At 30.0% G+C, this 23,364-nt stretch overlaps 1 protein-coding gene across 6 annotated transcripts in view; it reads right to left on the reverse strand.

Moving 5' to 3' along the window:
- APLF (aprataxin and PNKP like factor) overlaps positions 1 to 23,364 on the reverse strand; it is a 111,239-nt gene that overhangs the window by 50,388 nt on the left and 37,487 nt on the right. For all 6 annotated transcript variants that reach the window (XM_003830918.4, XM_063594897.1, XM_063594898.1 and 3 more), the window contains 3 exons: positions 15,155 to 15,302; positions 14,702 to 14,834; positions 516 to 697 (listed from right to left, as the gene is read on the reverse strand). In XM_003830918.4, the coding sequence (XP_003830966.1) occupies positions 516 to 697; positions 14,702 to 14,834; positions 15,155 to 15,302 (463 nt within the window). The remainder of the gene's footprint in view (positions 1 to 515; positions 698 to 14,701; positions 14,835 to 15,154; positions 15,303 to 23,364) is intronic.

A 23,364-nucleotide genomic window follows, 5' to 3' on the forward strand; every position in this document is an offset into this window, starting at 1 on the left:
AGCCGAGATCGCACCACTGCACTCCAGCCTGGTGACACAGCAAGACTCCGTCCTGAAACGATGTTGTATTTGAGAGCAGGATGGTCTTTTGGGACAGGAGGAACAAGAGGTTCTGGTTGCCACTCTTCAATCAGTTCTTCTTTTTCCTTGACTGTAAGATCAGATCGTTCTTGTAATTTGTAAGTCTTAGAGAAAAGAAGTCTGATTATCCAGAGTATCAGAATCCCTTCCAAAATAAGATGGTAAGCAGGAGCCTCGTAAAGCACCTGTACCATCTCCACCAGAACCCACTGCTCCGTGGCGGTCGCCATAATTAGCCGCTTCCTAAAATTTCTAACTTTTCAACAAATACTATATTAAAGATTAGTTTCAGTAAGTCTGAAAAAATTGGGCTAGTTTTGTCTTCATAAACTCAACAATAAAAGGCAGTTTTGATTTCTCTTTATATAGCATATGATTAATTTCTATCTAAAACACCTAACAAAACAATCAAATAATGAATTTTTAAAAATCACCTTGGATGAAATGGTAGACTCTTCCTGATCAGTATTTTTGCACTTTTCTCCTGTGTCTTGTTCTGCTGATGTATTTTCTGAACTTCCTGATGAAATTAATTGCCTTCTTCCTTGCTGGGTTGTGTTTAGCTGGGTTTTATCTTCGCAGATTTCTTCTTTTCTACTTCCCTGGATTACATTACCTAAACACATAAAGAAAAAGAAGAAAATTATCTTCTGTATCTTCAAATGTCAATAACCCATATCAAAAAAAGAAAAAAGAAAAAGGATTCAAGACCAGCCTGGCCAACATGGTGAAACCCGGTCTCTACTGAAAATACAAAAGATAGGCAGGTGTGGAGGTGTGCACCTGCAGTCCCAGCTACTTAGGAAGCAGAGGCATAAGAATCACTTGAACCCAGGAGGTGGAGGTTGCAGTGAGCCGAGATCACACCACTGCACTCCAGTCTGGGTGACAGAGCGAGCCTCTGTCTTAAAAAAAAAAAAAGAAAAGAAAAGAAAGAAAGAAAATAAAAAGGATAAAAGGGCAAGTAAGATTAAAGGTCCATTTATAGTAATGCTAACTTGGAAACACTTATGTGCAAATCTCAGAAAGCATTAAGCAGCAAAATGGCCAAGAGCTCCAGCCCTGCATTCTACCAGGCTGAGATGCCAATGGAGGCTCCATCCCTTAACTATTTCATCGCACCTTTCTGAACTTTGGTTTCATCATCTGGATAATGGGAATTATAATTCATGGAATTATTAGGAAAAGTAAATGAAGTAAGATATGTAAACTATCTAGCAGAGTACCTGATACATGTTATTTTTTTAATTGTAGAATTGAATTTCTCTAACAGAAAATCTGACTTATAGCTATCCAATGAACTTTACATATACTACTTATTAAACCCTAACATCCACAGTGAGGAATTAAACTTAAGCTAATTTTTTTATTTTATTTTTTTAATGAGACAGAGTCTTGCTCTGTCACCCAGGCTGGAGTGCAGTGGCACGATCTCGGCTCACTGCAACCTTTGCTTCCCTGGTTCAAGCAGTTCTCCTGCCTCAGCCTCCCAAGTAGCTGAGATTACAGGTGTGCACTGTTCCATACCTGGTTAAATTTTGTATTTTTAGTAGAGACAGGGTTTCACCATGTTGGCAAGGCTGGTCTCGAACTCCTCACCTCAGGTGATCCGCCTGTCTCAGCCTCCCAAAGTGCTGGGATTACAGGCAAACCCAAAATAACCCAAACAGGAGAGTGACTTCTACAGACTTTGCTGATAAAGTAAATAAATCTCAATAACAATGGACATTGTATCCCATAAAATACCCAAAGTTTAATGCAGTTGGCAAACCTAAGACACTATCATATTTTGTTAACAAATTCATAATTGTCCATGGCAAACTGTCCTTCTCCTCTACTCGAGAGTGATGTCTTCATGAAGGCAGAAACTTTACATGCCTTGTTCATTGTTCCTCCCTTGTCTCCAGTACCTTCAACTGTGCCTAGCACAAAACTGATGCTCAATAAATATTTCTGACTAAATGAAGTTTGAACATAAACAATTTGTCCAAAGATTCCCTTAAGAGCCAGGATATAGGTATATAAAGCAATCTGTAGTCATTATTCCATGTTCTAAAGCAGGGATTAGCAAACTTTTTCTGTAAAAAGCCAGAGAGTAAACAGATTAAACTCTGTGGGCCATACAGTGTCTGTCACTACTACTCAACTCTGCCTTTGTAACATGAAAGCAGTCACAGACAATGCATATATGGCTGACCATGGCCATGTTCCAATAAAACTTTCTTTACAAAAACAGGCAGTGGGCCTAATTTGGCCCATAGGCTGTAGTTTGCTTAGTCCAGTTCTAAAGGACATTCAAGTAGCCTGAAATAACATTCCCTCATTAAGTTCAGGAAAGAAATGCCAATGGAATACTGTCCATATTATCAAACTTAGGCATAAACTATTCTAATAACTAAATTTTAACTAAATTATTTAAATATTCATCATGAATCTAAATTAGAAAATAGTTCATATCATTTTTGGAAACTGTCATAAACAGGACTTAATAGGACTGAGTAGCTTGGTACAACAAATGACCAAATGCTGTAACAGTTATGAATTAAACCAAGTGACATACTGAACTAGTGGTATTGCTGATTATGCTAAGAACTATAGTAAATTAAACAAGACACAGCTTCTACACAAATGGTAGTTTAAATATTCCAAGTGTCACACATGTACCCAAAATTCTAAAATTAAAAAATATATATATTTAAAATACTCAGTTTTTCAAAACTCCAAATTCTTTACTATCAACCACCTCTAGGGACTAGAGCTAATTTTTTTTTTCTGCATGAGAAGCCATTTTGATATTATTAAAATGCTCTTCACAAAGAGTATATAAAAAATGAATAGCTTAAAATGGCTGACAACAGTCTTTATATCTGGTATGGCAAATATTCTTCTGAAATCCAAAATAGGTTTGACCATTTTTATTTAAAGTTAAATGATAGAAATATAAAAGAAATTAACTATTAATACAAAACAGCTTGATTTTAACTATTACCAATGGCACTTATATGAGCTGTTATACTAATACTACATAAACGATAGCTCAATTATATATATATGTATCATTAAAAATACATCCATCCAATCTTACCTTCTAGAGGAACTACTCTCAAACAGCTATATTAACTATTGCATGCATATATTTCTCAATTTTTCCTATGTTTAAGCAAATATATCTACAAATACATATGCATAAACATATACAGGACTAAAAGTACAAATATTATTTCTGTGGTTTAAATACCTAGGATTGCAATTTCTGGATCAAAGTGTATTGTATATTTAAAAATTTAAAAGACACTACAAGTGACTTTGAAAGGCTATACTAATTTATACCTCCACAAGTAATGTTCGATAATACTCCTTTCTGCCAACAGTGGATATTATCAATTGCTTAAATGTTGATAAGTTAATGAACAAAAAATGGTAACTAGTTATTTTCAATTTACATTTTCCTACCTGATAGTAAAGTCATAATATTTACTATGTGTATTTATTATTCTGTAGTATGTCACACATAATGCCCAAAATTTCTACTGAGTTTTATCTTTTTTGTTACTAAGTAGACAATTTTTTAAAAACCTTCTTTTATAAGTGTGGTAGATAATATATCTCAGTATATTGTTTGGCAGGCTATTATTTGCCTCTGACTTTATTTACAGTGTCTTTGCATAGAAGTATTTTTCCTTTTTATTTAGGTAAATCTACCAGTTTTTCCCTTAGGATTCCAGGTTCCCTATCATCTTAAGAAAGTGTACAGGCATAATCAAAATATTTTTCCCATACTTTCTTCAAATGCCTTGTTTTAATTTTTGTATTGACTATTAATTCAATAGAAATTTGTTTCTGAATATGGTATAAAGTAGTACTTTAACATTTTCTTCAAAATGGAAAGCCAATTTTCTCAACATCATTTATTGAATAATATATCCTTTCTCCATCAGTTTGAACTGATATGTGTTTATAAATTAAACGTATTTTTCTTATCTGTTTCTGGGTGTTTCATTCTTCTTTTTTTTCCTGGTCTAACTTACCTATTCCTCTGCCAGAATTATCAACTACTAAAAGCAGGCATTAGGCCCAGATCAGGAGAGTTCCATGAAGAAACATAATTTTTCAATTATTCAAATCGTCCCTGACCATATGTGGAAATAATTCAGTGCTCTAACATTAAAATCTCACATAGAAGGCATACATAAAGAAAAATACGGACTAACCATAATACAGATAAGAGATGTCCTAAACCAAATATTAGCAAATTTAATCTAACAGAGTATAAAAATAAAAAGGTATCATAAGATTGAACTTATTCCAGGAACACAAGCATAGTATATTACATTAGGATATCTACCAATATCATTACTTACATTAACACATGAAAATGCAAAACTATTTCTATACCAAAACATTTTTAAATAATTCAAGTTATTCCTGAAAAAATAGTAAAAATAAAATGAACCATACTAAACATGATATGACTATTTATCAGAATCTAATACCAACCTTAAAATACTAAAATATTAAGAGAATTTCTATTAAAATCAGGAATAAGAACAGACCAATTTTAACCATTTTTATGTAAAGTTTATAGGGTTCAGCTAATAAGACAAGAAAAGAAAGCAGTAGATAGATCAGAAGAGCCAAAATTATCCTAATTCTATAGATAACATGATTCTACAGCTAGAAAATATAAGGTTCAAAAACTACTAAAATTAAATAACTTGGCAAAGTTGCTGGAAACAAAGTAAACAGAATAACTAGCACTTTACATAAATGTAAGTACATTTTGAACTGTAGTCCAATTAAAATAATGTATAAATGCTCAATATTTATAATCTGCATCAAATTGCCATGGTGAAAATATTCACAGTACAAAATTAAATGCAAACCAAACAGTATGGGGACTAGTTCAATCTTCATCAGCATGTGCCACTTTTTACAACTTCACGTTGGTAGCTTAGAAGATGCAGGAAGAAGAGCTCTATAGAATAGCATGATACCAGTGAAAATATAAAAGCTCCTTTTTCAATCTACCAGGAGTATCCTAACCTAAGAGTTATGATTAGTCTTGTGGCCTGGAAGGCTGAAAGAACAGAGATAACTGGAGATCAAGAAAGAGGAGACTCTGAAAGCCTTTGCCTAAACATATTTACTTCTCCATCACTAATGGACATTTAAAAAAATTTAGCCCAGGCCTAAGAAACTCATGACAACATCCAAGAACTAGTACCTGAGACATAAAAAATAAAATAAATTAGAACTATATTGGCTGTCCACTTTCAACACTTCTATTCATCATAGCACTGGAAGTCCTAGCCAGAGTAATCAGACAAGAGAAAAAATAAAGGGCATCTACATCAGTAAAGAGTCAATGAGTCAAACTGTCACCATTTGCCAACGATATAATCATATACCTAGAAAACCCAAGAGATGCATCCAAACAACTCCTAGAACTGATAAATGAACTGAGCAAAGTTTCAGGATACAAAACCAGTGTACACAAATCTGTAGTACTGCTATACACCAACAGTTACCAAGCTGAGAATCAAATCAAGAACTCAACCCTTTACAATAGCTGCAAAAAAACAAACAAACAAAAGAAAAACAAAAAACAAAACAGGAATATACCTAACCAAGGAGGTAAAAGACCTCTACAAGGAAAACTACAAAACACTGCTGAAAGAAATCATAGATGACACAAACAAATGGGAACATATCACATGCTTATGGATCGGTAGAATCAACATTGTGAAAATGAACATACTGCCAAAAGTAATCTACAAATTCAATGAAATTCTCATCAAAATACCACCATCATTCTTCACAGGACTAGAAAAAACAATCCCAAAATTCATATGAAACCAAAAGACAGCCCAAAACAAGTCTAGCCAAAGCAATACTAAGCAAAAGAAACAAATCCGGAGGCATCACATTACCCGACTTCAAACTGTACTACAAGGCTACAGCCAGCAAAATAGCATGGTACTGGTATAAAAACAGGCACATAGACCAATGGAACAGAATAGAGAACCCAGAAATAAAGCCAAATACTTACAGCCAACTGAGCTTTGACACAGCAAACAGAAATATAAAGTAGGGAAAGGACACCCTATTCAACAAATGGTGCTGGGATAATTTGCAAGCCACATGTAAAAGAATGAAACTGGATCCTCATCTCTCACCTTATACAAAAATCAACTCAGTATGGATTAAAGACTTAAATCTAAGACCTGAAACCATAAAAATTCTAGAAGATAACATCAGAAAAACCCTTCTAGAAATTGGCTTAGGAAAAGACTTCATGACCAAGAACCCAAAAGCAAATGCAATAAAAACAAAGATAAATAGATGGGACTTAATTAAACTAAAAAGCTTCTGCACGCAAAAGAAATAATCAGCAGAGTAAACAGACAACTCACAGAGTGGGAGAAAATCTTCGCAAACTATGCATCTGACAAAGGACTAATATCCAGAATCTACAAGAAAAAACAAATCAGCAAGAAAAAAGCAAATAATCCCATAAAAAAGTGGGCTAAGGACATGAATAAACAATTCTCACAAGAAGATATACAAATGGACAACAAACATATGAAAAAATGATCAACATCACTAATTATTAGGGAAATGTAAATCAAAACCACAGTGCCTTATCACCTTACTCTTGCAAGAATGGCCATAATTTAAAAATCAAAAACATAATAGATGTTGGTGTGGATGTGGTGAAAAGGGAACACTTTTACACTGCTGGTGGGAATGTAAAATAGAACAACCACTACAGAAAACAGTGTGGAGATTCCTTAAACAACTAAAAGTAGATCTACCATTTGATCTAGCAACCCACTACTGGCTGACTACCCAGAAGAAAAGAAGTCATTACATGAAAAAGACACCTACACATACATGTTTACAGCAGCACAATTCGCAATTGCAAAAACATGGAACCAGCCCAAATGCCCATCAGTCAATGAGTGGATAAAGAAACTGATATATATATAAATATATATATATATTTATACATATTACTTCATGTGTAATTTTTTTTTGTCAATCACATCTCTGTATGTGTTGATCCTCAATTTGCAGGAAGGAAATGGGGAATCGTAGCGGGGGGGGGCAGACACTTTCCCTCAGTAGAATAATTTCTCTGATAAAAGAAAGACTTAACTTGACCAAAAATTGAACCAATGTGAACTGGTCCCTGCAAACAACTCCTTTTCTTTCAGAATTGTTTTGTACTGCAACTGCTTCTTTGCTACTGCTTATAATAGTTCAACATGTATTTCATTTCAAATACATTTTCTTTCACTTGGTAGATGTACCACTTAAAATATGAATCATGCTTTTGGGCACTTCACTTTGAAAATACAAATGAGAGTAATTTGACATTTTACACATATATAATATACATATAATATAATATATATAAACGATATATATTATATATAATATATTATATAATAAATATATATAATGTATATTTATATATTATAAATAATATACATTTATATATATAGTCACATTGGTCCAAATTTTGGTCAAGTCTTTATATACAAATAAAATGTCAAATTATATATATTATGTTTTATATATTATATATTATATTATTACATATTAATAATATATATTATGTATTAATATGTTATTATATGTTAATAATTTATCATTATATATTATAAACATATTATTATATGTTATTAATAATATTATATAATATATTAATATTAATGATATATTATTTTATTACATATTAATGATATAATATTAGTATTTTATTACATATTAATGACATATTAATATTTTATTACATATTAATGATATATTATTATATATTCATGATATATTAATGAAATGTTCTTATATATTCATGATATATTAATGATATATTATATATTCGTGATATATTAATGAAATATTATATATTCATGATATATTAATGATATATTATATATTCGTGATATATTAATGATATCTTATATATTCGTGATATATTAATGATATATATTCGTGATATATTAATGATATATATTCATGATATAGTAATGATATATTATTATATATTCGTGATATATTAATGATATATTATTATATATTTGTGATATATTAATGATATATTATATATTCGTGATATATTAATTATTATATTCATGATATATTATTGATATATTATATATTCATACTATATTATTGATATATATTCATGATATATTGATATAGTCTTATATATTAATATATAATATTATAATAATATATTAATAATATTATTATATATGATTAATGTTATATATTAATATATGATATATATTATATATTATATATTCTGATATAATATATAATACAATATTATATAATATATAAAATATATTATATATACTTACATAATATATAATAAATTATTATATAACAAATATTATATATCATAAATTATTACATAATATAATACACTGTTATATAACATATAATAATCTACTGTTATATAATATATAATATACTGTCATATAATATATAATATACTGTTATACATTAATATAATATACTGTTATACTTTAATATAATATATTGTTATACATTAATATATTGTTATATACTGAAAATATAACATACTCTTATATACTGAAAATATAACATACTCTTATATACTGAAAATATAACATACTCTTGTATACTGAAAATATAACATACTCTTATATACTGAAAATATAACATACTCATATACTGAAAATATACTGTTATATACTGAAAATATAACATACTGTTATATACTGAAAATATAACATACTGTTATATATTGATAATAATTATTTATAATATATTATATATTATTATTCAATAATATATAATATATTAATCATATATTATTATATATTGATAATATATATTAATAATATATTAATATTATGTCTAAATGGTATATTATTATATATTAACGATATATTATTATATATTAATATATGTTAATATATTATATATTAATATTATATATTAATATATGATATAGTATTATATACTTTTATATATTAATGATATATTATATACTAATGATATATTATATTAATGATATATTACTGTTATATATTATTATATATTAGTGATATATTACTGTTATATATTAACACATATTCGTGATATATTACTGCTATATATTAACACATATTAGTGATATATTACTGTTATATATTAACATTATATTAGTGATATATTACTGTTATACATTAACATTAGATATTAGTGATATATTACTGTTATATATTAACATATATTAGTGATATTGTTACATGTTAATAACATATATTAGTGATATATTATTGTTACATGTTAACATATTAGTGATATATTGTTACATGTTAATTACATATATTAGCGATATATTGTTATGTTATCAACATATATCGATATATGTTAATAACATGTTGTTAACATATCGATGTATGTTAATAACATATCGATATGTTAATAACATATATCGATATATTAATATATTATATAGTAACATATATTGATATATTAATATATAGTCATAACACATAATGATATATTAATATATACTAACATATTGATATATTAATATATAGTAATAACAGATATATTAATATATAGTAATAACATATATAGACATATTAGTATGTAGTAATAACATAATATATGAATATATTACACAGTAATAACATATATTTATATATGAATATATTATACAGTAATGACATATATTAATATATAGTAATGACACATATTAATATATTATATAGTAATGACATATATTAATATATTATATAGTAATGACATATTAATATATTCATATATTATATATCAATAACGTATATTAATATATTATATATCAATAACATTATTATATATTAACATATTATATATCAATAACATATATTATGTTATATATCAATAACATATTGTATATTGGTATATTATATATTAATAACATATTATATATTAATGACATGTTATTATATATTAATAACATATTATTATATATTATGTATTAACATATATTATTATATATTAGATATTAACATATATTATATTATTATATATTATATGATTATATATTATATATTATATAATATATATTATATGATCACATATTATATAATATATATTATATGATCACATATTATATAATATATATTATATGATCACATATTATATATAATATATATTATATGATCACATATCATATAATATATATTATATGATCACATATCATATATTATATATTATATGATCATATATCATATATAATATATATTATATGATCATATATCATATATAATATATATTATATGATCATATATCATATATAATATATATTATATGATCATATATCATATATAATATATATTATATGATCATATATCATATATAATATATATTATATGATCATATATCATATATAATATATATTATATGATCATATATCATATATAATATATATTATATGATTATATATTATATATAATATATATTATGCTATATTATATATAATATATATTATATGATTATACATTACATATATATTATATGATATATTATATTATATGATATATAAGATATATTATATTATTATATGATATATAAGATATATTATATATTATATATGTAATTTATATTATATATGATATGTAATTTATATTATATTATATATTATATGATATGTAATATATATTTTATTATATATTATATATGTAATATATATTTTATTATATATTATGACATGTAATATATAATATATTATATATCATATATATTATATTATTATATATTATATCATATATATTATATTGTATATGATATATATATTAGTATATATTATATTGTATATGATATATATTATATTAGCATATATTATATTGCATATGATATATATTATATTAGTATATATTATATTGTATATGACATATATTATATTAGTATATATTATATTGTATATGATATATATTATATCAGTATACATAATATATATTATATTAGTATATATTATATTATATATGATATACATCGTATTATTATCTATTATATTACATATAATATATATTATATTATTATATTACATATAATATATAATTATATTATGATATATTATATTACATATAATACGTATTATATAATTATATATTATATTACATATCATATATATTATATTATTATATATTATATTACATATCATATATTATATTATATATTATATTATATATCATATATATTATTATATATTACATATAATATATATTACATTATATATTATATATAATTTTATATATGATATATAATATATCATATAATATATATTATATATAATTTCATATATTATATTATTATATATAATTTTATATATGATATATATTATATATCATATACATTATATTATATATTATATATAATTTTATATATGATATATATTATATATTATTATATTATATATAACATTATATATAATTATATATATTATATATATAAAATGTCATGTCTCCAGATTTGTTCTCTCTATATATATACAAATACACCATGGAATACTACTCAGCTATAAAATGGAATGAAATAATGGCACTTGCAGCAACTGGATGGTATTGGAGACCATTATTCTAAGTAAAGTTACTCAGGAATGAAAAACCAAACATTGTATGTTCTCATTTACAAGTGGGAGCTAAGGTATAAGGATGCAAAGGCATGAGAATGATGCCACAGACTTTGAGGGCTTGGGAGGAAGGGTCGGGGAGTGAGGGATAAAAGATTACACACTGGGTACAGTGTACACTGCTCCAGTAATGGGTGCACCAAAATCTCAGAAATCATCAGTAAAGAACTTATCCATGTAACCAAACACCACCTGTTTCACAAAAACCTGTTGGAATAAAAAATATATATATAATAATGATGATAATAATAAAAAACTGTATTGGCTGAAAAATGAAAAAGGCTGACAACAGCAAAAATTCCCCTACATATAAAGGATTAAAGAGTTAAACTGAGAGATGATCCAGGAGAGATCGCAAGGGCAGATCAAAAAAGGCAAACAAAAACCAAACATATAAAGAGTAAATTTAGGCAGCTATACAGTGATATGCCTTAGTATATGGGCTTTAAAGTTAGTCAGAGCTAGGTCTCAGTTACAGTTCTGGCATTTATTATATGATCTTGGATAAGTCAAATAACATGAATTAATGTTATTTGTCCTGTTCCTAAGGATTCCAAAGGTTCCAAAATATCAAGTTAGTTTCAGATAATCTACATAAATACCAATAACCACAGTTATGGTCCTAAAGCTGCAAAAGACATATGAAAGTTACTCATGTCTGAATAAACCAAAATGCATCCTGCGAATTAATTTTTAAAAATCTCTCATATTGGCCTATTGATCCCCACCATTTATTACTTAAACAAACAAAACAATTTTTAAAAAAATAACAGCACCACAGAATAAGTCTAATTGTTTTAACTTTTAATTAGCAGGATTCAGGTACTAAACTATTTTAAAGTACTAAACTGTCTTTAAAGGAATTAAGTAACCTAATCTTGTTCTTATAAAGTACTTCTCCCACGGTCTTAGTTTATAAAAAGATTACCTGAATCCAAAGACTCTTCTATCTTATTTTGAAGCTTTAGCATTTTAAGTACATTGTACACATGCGATATTCCAGACCAATGTCAAATTACTCTCATTCGTATTTTCAAAAAGAAGTGCCCAAAAACGTGCTTCATATTTTATGTGGGACATCTACCAAGGGAAAGAAAACGTATTTGAAATGAAATACATGTTGAACTATTATTATAAGCAGTAGCCCAGAAGCAGTTGCAGTACAAAACAATTCTGAAAGAAAAGGAGTTGTTTGCAGGGACCAGCTCACATTGGTCCAATTTTTGGTCAAGTTAAGTCTTTCTTTTATCAGAGAAATTATTCTACTGAGGGAAAGTGTCTGCCCTCCCCACTACGATTCCCCATTTCCTTCCTACAAATTGAGGATCAACACATACACAGATGTTACTCCATATATATATATATATATATATCACATGAAGTAACTGTGGGGGTGGGAAGAACTGAAAACAACTGTAGTAGAATAACTTACTGCAAAATTCTTAGGTTTAGATTGGAAAATTCTCCAGATTAAACCACATGCCCCTTAACACATAAAGTATAGTGCACATTTCCCATGAGAACACTTTGATCCTAGTATAATCCAAACTACCACTAAATAAGATATACTCTATACATAATATATGTGATCCAAAACTTTAGAAGACTTCTATGACCACTGTGCAGAATACACAAAGCACTGAGTAGTAATTTTCCAACTAAAATGTGTATTCATTTGTGCTGTTAATTTTTAAAAAACAATGTTCAAGGTAAAATGGCAAAATAGCATAATTAAAGTAATTACTGCCAATAAAATCATTGTAAATTCAGGAAAAAATATTTTTTAAACTATCTGTAGGCACTGGAGATTGACCAAAGAGGCAGAGTTGGAGAAGTGTCAAGGTTGAAAATTAACTATAACCTATAAAGTTTGTGAACTTGTGACTTTTTTCCTGAAGGCCTTCTCCAAGTCACACGTGGCAGAAAGCTGCAACCTTACTGGTTTAAATGGTCAGAGCAGAGAGTTTGAGGCTAGGAGAACAGGCAGAGGTGAGTGATAAAATCCTGGAGGGAAGGCAGCCACAGAAGGGGCAAGAGCAAAAACCTACATAAAAACTTGACCCAAATTCTTGGCTGACTCCTAAACTACATTTGTATGGGGCCCAAGGACCCAGAGAAAAACGCAGCAGCTGGAAAGTGAAAGAACTACCTAGAGACTGCAGCTGCCATACATAACAGGGGAAACAGGGTAGGCTCTGAATCCAGCCAAATTAATTGCTATCAGAACAAAAATACTTCTTCAGAGGAACATAACAAAATCAAGAGCCTCTACAATGTATCATCCATAATATCCAATATCAATAGAAAATCACTAGGCACAGAATATACAGGAAAATGTGACCCCATAAAAGAAAACAAGCAGTCAATAAAAACTAAGTCTGAAATGGCAAAGTTGTATGTAGATGCAGACTTTAACGCAGCTATTATAAATATGATCAAAGACTTATAGAAAAATACACCAAATGATTGAATAAATGGGGAATCTCATCGGAGAAAAATAAACTTACAAAAAAGAACCAAAGAGGAATTCCAGAACTGAAAAGTACAATAACTAAAATGAATAATTCACTAGATAGACTTAACAGCAAATTAGAGATGGCAGAAAAAAGAATCAGTAAACTTGAAAGTATATCAATTCGTCTGGCATTTTTAAAAATCAAATTAAACACTCTTATTGTGCTGGCCTTTTATCCTAGACATAGCACCAAGAGGTTTGTTTGGAAGTCTTTATTAATATAATTCTAGCACATAATAGCACTTGTTAAATGAAAAAAAAATAGGGTGGTATTTGATAAATGGCATAAAGTAATAGCCTATGTTTTAGACTTCATGTTCACAACTAAAAAAACTAGGCTAAGCTATACACTTAAACAACCTCTACTCTATCTCTATAGAACTAGTTTATAGTTTTTCTTCAGAAAAGCTTTCAAATTCTGTTTAATGTTTTCTTTAAAGTCAGCATTAGTAGAAACAAAAACCTACCTCCACTGATTGCTGGTACTGAAAGGTTTTGATCACTTAAATGTTCTGCTAACATCCAAGCTGGAAGGATTCTTTTCCTCTCGGCAAGGATTGGCTGCTGCTTACTGCAGTCTCTATTTTCACCTAGGAAAGACTAAAAAGACACCTATAAATTACTAAAAATAATCACACATCTTGAATGAATTTGCAAAATATTTACTTTGGAGAATACTACCATTAAAATACCCATATGCAACTGTAGACTGAGTTCATAAAATTTCTTGAACAAAGAAATTATTTCTATTAGTTTAACTGTTGGATTACTGCCATATTCTCTAGAGCTTAACTTAAAATCAGCAAAAGTAGATAAATGCTGGCAATATTGTCATAATAGGCCTAATTTCAGTTGTCTTTTCTGCCTTCATAATAACTTGAAGAACATGTTATAAATGGATGAGATATCAAATTTCTCACCACACTATTTGTGGGAGTCATCTGGGTCTTGGCTATTTCTGTGCTTCCTTCCAGTTGTGAGGCACCAGTAGTCTCATGAGGTAAATTAATCACGGGGGATTTTGGTGTTTCATTCAATATATTATCTTCATCAAGCACTTGACTGTTTCTATAAGATAAAATAGAAACTGGTCTTTAATTTTAAATTTAACACACTTCTGTGCCTTAGAACTACATCTAAGTTATGTCCCTTTACTCAGACTTAGCAAAAACAAAAAAAGCAGATTATAGTATACTAGAATAAAATATATAGACTAGAATATGTTCTTTATTTCCTACCTGCTGTATTGCCATAAAATACACCAATCTTTCCAAATCATGGGCCTAGAAACCACAATTATTTTTTAGATGTGTGGCAGCCATTTCTTTCAAGGCTTAAGAGCTCTTTATTTAATATTTGTCCAGATGGTCCACAAAAATTAAGATCACCACCCAGCCTCTAGAGAGATAATGTAAACTGCAAGGGCATCAGCTAAGCTAGTTAGACGTTTGGAGAAAAAAATAAATAAAATCCTGAGTTTAAGTTGACACATAACTGCTACTGAAGTTCAGGGAAGTATTAAAGAGCTACTTATGAAATATCCCCAAACTTGTAGTATAGCTGCAAGCTAAATGTTCTGGAACAGGAACATCCATGGTCACATGTGGGACATGCCAGCAGAACCAATTACCTCATACTCCTGCAATATGCAGTAAGGTCATCCAAAGTTGTTGGGTTATTAATACTTATGTATGCATAGACATGATCCAACGAACTTGTCTTTTCGAAAATTTGAAACTATAGATGAAATACTACTCAGAAATAACAAGGAAAGAACTACTGATGTGTGCAAGAATATAGATGAATCCCAAAGGCATTTTGCTAAGTGAAAGAAGCCAGACACAAAAGGTATATTGTATTACTCCATTTATATGACATCCTGAAAGGTAAAGGTACAGGGACAGAAATCATATTAATGGTTGCAGGGATTGGGGGTGGAGTGAAGGGACAGACTGCGAAGAGCCAGGAGAGAACATTTGGGGAAATGGAAATGTTCTATATCTCACTCTAGTAGTATTTTAAATGACTATATTATCATTTTTAGTGCATTGAATTGCACATTTAAAAGGGATGAACTCTACTGTGTGTAAATTGTCCTCATTAAACATGAATTTTTAAAAACTAAAGATATAAGATTTTAGAAGTGTGTCTAGCTGAGAAAAGTCTAATTAACCGCTTGTTTTATTTGTTCGTTTTAGTATTTCTTATACAGGGAATAATCTCCTTCAAAGGCAGCCTTCAATGTCAATGGCAAGAATCAGCCAAAAGAGAAAATTTACTTAGAGTAAATTACTATGCAGCATCACATTTTTTGTTCATTCAATCAATATTTTTAAAACTTCTACTGTGTGTCAAACACTGTGCCAGGTGCTGGAGACATATCTTGGAAATGTCTGATTGTCCTAGCTATGAAAGTTCACTCCACTACAATACCCAGACCTGTTTTACTCATAGGTTACAGGTGTACTTCCAAATTATAATTTTTTTCAAGTTCTCTTAATATTTAACATGAAAAATATTAAGAAACATTCAAGAGTAGTTTGATGATTTTTCACAATTTATAGTATTAGGAATTAAGTAACATCATCAATTCCATTTCTAGTTTATTTTCTATTGTGGCATAAGTCTGAGATGAATTCATATACACTCTATAGTCCATATGTAATTTTTATTAATAGTTACCCACAATAAATGTAACAAAAAAAAATCTCAGAACAAAATTCTATTTAACATTTTATTCAAAAAGTACAAGTACAAATTATTCTACTACACATTTATTTAAATATAAAACACTGTCACTGTGATATATATTTTTATTTTATCTTCAAATACATCTATGAGTAATTAACTATCACAGGATTTATAAAGCATCATTACAGAATATTTTAAATAAAAAATTAAAACTTGGAAAGTTAAATGTAGTCTAGTAAAGGTAATTGAGTTATCCTTTTTTATAACTGCTTTATTGAAAAATAATCCATATAGTCATAAGATTCATCCTGTTAAAGTGTACTATCCAGTGGTTATTAGTATGTTAACAGAGTTGTGCAACTATCACCAATATCTAATTTTAGAACATATTCAACACCTCAAAAGGAAATTCCATATGCATTAGCAATCTCTTCCTATTGCCTCTTCCTCCTGCTCCTGGCAACCATTAATCTACCTTCTGTCTCCATAGATCACATTTTCTACATATTTCATATGAATGAAATACAGTATGTGGTCTTTCGTGTCTAGCTTTTTTACTTAGCATAATGTTTCAAGATTCACCTGTGTTGTAGCATATGTAAATATTTCATTCCTCTTTATGGCCAAATAATATTCTACTGTATGACTATACAATACTTGTTTATCTATTCAACAGTTGCTGGACAGCTGAGTTATTTCCACTCTTTGGCTATTATGAATAATGCTGCTGTGAACATCTATGTACAAGTTTTCATGTGGACATAGGTTTTCAATTCTTTTGGGTATATACATAGGAGTGGAAATGCTGAGCCACACAGTAATTCCATGTTTAAACTTTTGAGGAACTGCCAGAATATGTTCCAAAGAGGCTATACCATTTTATAATCCCACCACAATGTATAATAGTTCAGTTTCTTCACAACCTCACCAACACTTGTTATTATATTTTTTATTATAGCTTTCCTAGTAGATGTAAAGTGGTATCTCATTGCGGTTTTAATTTGCATTTCCCTGTGACTAGTGATGTTGAACATTTTTTCATGTTCTACTGACCACCTGTACACCTTCTTTGGAAAAATGTCTATTCAAATCAGTTATGCATTTTAAAATTGGGTTGTTTGCCTTTGCATTGTTGAGAATTCTTTAGATATTCTGAATATAAGTCTGTTATATGTGATTTACAAATATTTTCTCATTCTGTGGTTGTCTTTTCACTTTCTTTTTTTGTATTTTATTTTTATTTTTTTTTATTATACTTTAAGTTCTAGGGTACATGTGCGCAACATGCAGGTTTGTTACATATGTATACATGTGCCATGTTGGTGTGCTGCACCCATTAACTCGTCATTTACATTAGGTGTATCTCCTAATGCTATCCCTCCCTCCTCCCCCCACTCCACAACAGGCCCCGGTGTGTGATGTTCCCCTTCCTGTGTCCAAGTGTTCTCATTGTTCAATTCCCACCTATGAGTGAGAACATGTGGTGTTTGGTTTTTTGTCCTTGCGACAGTTTGCTGAGAATGATGGTTTCCAGCTTCATCCATGTCCCTACAAAGGACATGAACTCATCTTTTTTATGGCTGCATAGTATTCCATGGTGTATGCGTGTCACATTTTCTTAACCCAGTCTATCATTGATGGACATTTGGGTTGGTTCCAAGTCTTTGCTATTGTGAATAGTGCTGCAATAAACATACATGTGCATGTGTGTTTATAGCAGCATGAGTTATATTCCTTTGGGTATATACCCAGTAATGGGATGGCTGGGTCAAATGGTATTTCTAGTTCTAGATCCCTGAGGAATCACCACACTGTCTTCCACAGTGGTTGAACTAGTTTACAGTCCCACCAACAGTGTAAAAGTGTTCCTATTTCTCCACACCCTCTCTAGCACCTGTTGTTTCCTGACTTTTTAATGATCGCCATTCTAACTGGTGTGAGATGGTATCTCATTGTGGTTTTGATTTGCATTTCTCTGACGGCCAGTGATGATGAGCATTTTTTCATGTGTCTGTTGGCTGCATAAATGTCTTCTTTTGAGAAGTGTCTGTTCATATCTTTCACCCACTTTTTGATGGGGTTGTTTTTTTCTTATAAATTTGATTGACTTCTTTGTAGATTCCGGATATTAGCCCTTTGTCAGATGAGCAGATTGCAAAAATTTTCTCCCATTCTGTAGGTTGCCTGTTCACTCTGATGGTAGTTTCTTTTGCTGTGCAGAAGCTCTTTAGTTTAATGAGATCCCATTTGTCAATTTTGGCTTTTGTTACCATTGCTTTTGGTGTTTTAGACATGAAGTCCTTGCTTATGCCTATGTCCTGAATGGTAAAACCTAGGTTTTCTTCTAGGGTTTTTATGGTTTTAGGTCTAACATTTAAGTCTTTAATCCATCTCGAATTAATTTTTGTATAAGGTATAAGGAAGGGATCCAGTTTCAGCTTTCTACATATGGCTAGCCAGTTTCCCCAGCACCATTTATTAAATAGGGAATCCTTTCCCCATTTCTTGTTTTTGTCAGGTTTGTCAAAGATCAGATGGTTGTAGATGTGTGGTGTTATTTCTGAGGGCTCTGTTCTGTTCCATTGGTCTATACCTCTGTTTTGGTACCAGTACCATGCTGTTTTGGTTACTGTAGGCTTGTAGTATAGTTTGAAGTCAGGTAGCGTGATGCCTCCAGCTTTGTTCTTTTTGCTTAGGATTGTCTTGGCAATGTGGGCTCTTTTTTGTTTCCACATGAACTTCAAAGTAGTTTTTTCCAATTCTGTGAAGAAAGTCATTGGTAGCTTGATGGGGATGGCACTAAATCTTTTCACTTTCTTAACTGTGTCCTTAGAAGCACAGAACTTTTAAGTGTAATGAAGTCCCATTTATCTACTTTTTGTTTGCTTGTGTTTCTGGTGTTATAAACATTGCCTAATGCAAGGTCACAAAGATTTACACCTGTTTTTTCTAAGAGTTTTGTAGTTTTAGTGCTTATATTTAGACTTCTGATCCATTGTAAGTTAATTTTTATATGGTGTGCAGCAGGAGACTAACTTCATTCTTTTGCATGTGGATATTCAATTGTCCCAGCATCATATGTTGAAAAGACCATTCTTTCCCCCATTTAATTGTCTTGACACCTTTGTCAAAAACTAACTGACCCTAAATGTAGGGGTTTACTTCTGGACCCTCAATTCTATTTCCTTGATCTATATGTCTTTCTTTACACCAGGACTGTCCTGATTACTGTAGATTCATAGTAGGTTTTGAAATCAAGAAGTGTGAACCTTCCAACTCTTTTCTTTTTTTCTAAGATTGTTTTGGCAATTAAGTTATTCTTAAGTCTTTCAAATATATTCCAAATTTTGTTTAAATATGTTATGTATTTTCATATCTTTAATATAAAATATGCTACTATTATGAATGAGCTGGATCTAAAACTACATTTTAAATAATTATAAATGAATTTGAAACTTGCATATTATCATACTATCATGACATTTTCATCACCATTTTATTGTTTCTTCAATATCAATGATTAAAATTAGTAGTTATTTATATGGAATCTACATACTTAGATTTTCAACAATTTGAAAAAAAAGTAATTCAGTATAACAAAGGATTTACTTTACTTTCCTCATAAGTGTCTGAAAATAAATAATCTCCCTAGAGTGAAAATGTCATACTTCCTCATCAGCAATGAAATTCAGCTATGAAAACAAAATGTTATACTTATCACATTATCACTCAGTTTAATATCCTCAGATATTTCATTAATGCATTCAAAAAACCAACACTTATTAAGCACCCACTATTGGGGAGGAAGAATTAATATTAGTGCTTCTAAGTGAAATGTGCTATAATTTAATTTACTAAAATATAAAACCAAGTATTCTTCTTCTTATTTGGTTTTCTCTTTGACTTCTCAAAAAAGCATGAGTTTTGGTACTGGCAGAATAATTTCATAGACACATATGTAGAGAAAAGAGTGAAAAATGAACAAACTAGAACTGACATCTATAGACTTAAATGTTCCTTCAAAGTAGGTAATGAGTAGGACTAATTATACAGAATCTAAATACTATATAAAAAACATGTTAATGTGAGTAAAAGGAAAACCTAAAGAAATGACAAGCTCTTCTATGGTTGGTTTGTGGTTCAGATCCCTTTCTTAAATTCAAACTGGCTAGAAGAAAAGAATTATGGCAAAGGAGTCCTAACAACTTCTACAAAGCATATAAGCTTTCTTCTATTCTTTTTTAATGTCTTAAATATTTCAACATGCAAAAATATATAGAGAATATATGTAGTCTATCTACATATCTATGAATATAAATACTTGTGTATCTACCACCCCGATAGAAACATTTTCTCATATTTGCTCCAGATTAATTACAAATACAATTCAAGCCCTCTCCATGCCCAGCCTCAATCTTGATCCTTCCCTCCCATTCCTTCTCCAAAAGTAAACATTAGCCTGAATTTGATGTTTATTATTCCTATGCACGTCTTTATACTTTCATTATTTGTATGTATGCATCCATTATTTTATAGAAATTATGTATGTTTTATATGTTTATAACCTTTTTGGGTTTTTTCCCTCAACATTATGGTGGGGAGATTTATCCATGTTTTAACCTGAGCTCTCTCTTAGTTCATTCTCCTTCATATAGTTATAGGACTACACCAAATTTATTTAGCCTTTCTGCAGGTGTTTTCACAATTCAAATGAGTGCTATAGTAAACATTCTCATACAGCAGAGGGTAGTTAGTAAGAGCATCAACTCTGGAAACAGCTGGCTTGAGTTTGGATCCCACCTCTGCCATGTATTAAGCTGTGACCTTGGGCAAGTCTTAAACCTTCTGTGTCCCAATTTCTTCATCTGTCATATAGGGATATTAACAATACCTAGTCCTCATAGAGATTATTATGGAGAATAAAAAGTTCATACATGTAAAGCTTGTACAACAGTAATCAGTGTTTTTATGTGGTTGACCCTGCAAAACAGCTAGTTCAAAAACAGGAAAACCCCAACGATATCAAGAAAAGTCTAGAAGTGTATTTCAATGCTTCCTATCTAATACATAGTCCACTTCCCCTTGCTAGCAGACAGTGGACTCTCCCTCTCTGGAAATCAGGCAGCTGCCTCCCCCGGGTAGACATCTCTCATGATGATACTGGAATTCAAGATCTGCCCCCACCTCCCCTCATGGCTTCTAGTCTAATAACCAGGGTTAACTCATCATTACCTGACTACAGAAGTACTATCCTTGCTTCAATAGGAAACTAAATATTCACTAAGAAGCTAAAGGACCTAGCTAATGGCAGAAACCACAGGAATGTGCCTGTGATGGTGTGATATAGTAAGAAATACATATTTTGGTCTTCACTTCTGGTTCCTGGCTAGAGCTCTGAAACAGGTGAAAGGAGCGTCTTTTGTTATTCACAATATGCCCCTTTCAACCACACTTGAATGTATGTTAACGAGGTAACTTTTGGAAAGCCTCTAAAGATGAAGGGCTGGTTGTTAGGAAAACCAATCATGATTAGAGGGTAGGAACTCCCAGCCTCACCACCAGGGAGGGAAAAGGGGCTGGAGATTGACTTAATCACACTGGCCAATGATTTACTCAATCATGCCTTTGTAATGAAGCCTCCATAAAAACCCAAAAAGACAAAGTTCAGAGGACTTCCAGGTTGGTGAACAAGAACATGTCCATGTGCTGGGAGAGTGGTGTACCCCAACACTCCACTGGAACAGAAGCTCCTGTGCTGGGGATCCTTCCAGACCTCACCCTATGTATCTTCTCATCTGGCTGTTAATTTGTATCCTGTAATATAGCACTTGTAATAAATCCGTAATCTAGTAAGTAAACTGTTCCTGAGTTCTGTGAGCCCTTCTAGCAAATGACAGAACCCAAGGTTGAAATAGCCTGAGAAAAGTACAGTGCTGTGAAAGTGGGTTTATTTTCAGTTTCATCAATACGAAAAAATTCAAAATTCACTAATCCCATAACCTGATAAATTTAAAGTGTGACACTAGCCCTAAAGACACTGGTCTTTCACACTAAGGGAATAAGCTAATTTGAATCAATATAAATGAAATTTAAATAGACATATAATAGCTTAAATAAGTTATCAGGCAATGACCATATTGTGTTTCATAAGGATGCACATTTTCCTAATTTTTGAAAAAAGTATGTAATTCTATTATGAAAGTTATTGTAACAAAAAAATCAGTTCTTTACATGTCTCATTTCAACAGCTAGTTTAAATAGCACGCTTCATACATGTATGATAAGAGAAAAAGACATGTACTTTAAAGTAGTAAGCAATGGTTAACAAATTTCATTTAACTAAAAAGCAACTTCCTGACATTTTTTTCCACTTACATTTAAGCATTTTTAGATATAATTTATATATGAAATGCACATATCTGAAGTGTGAAATTTGATT

This window comes from Pan paniscus, chromosome 12 (assembly GCF_029289425.2).
Source record: "Pan paniscus chromosome 12, NHGRI_mPanPan1-v2.0_pri, whole genome shotgun sequence".
NCBI classification, from domain to species: domain Eukaryota; kingdom Metazoa; phylum Chordata; class Mammalia; order Primates; family Hominidae; genus Pan; species Pan paniscus.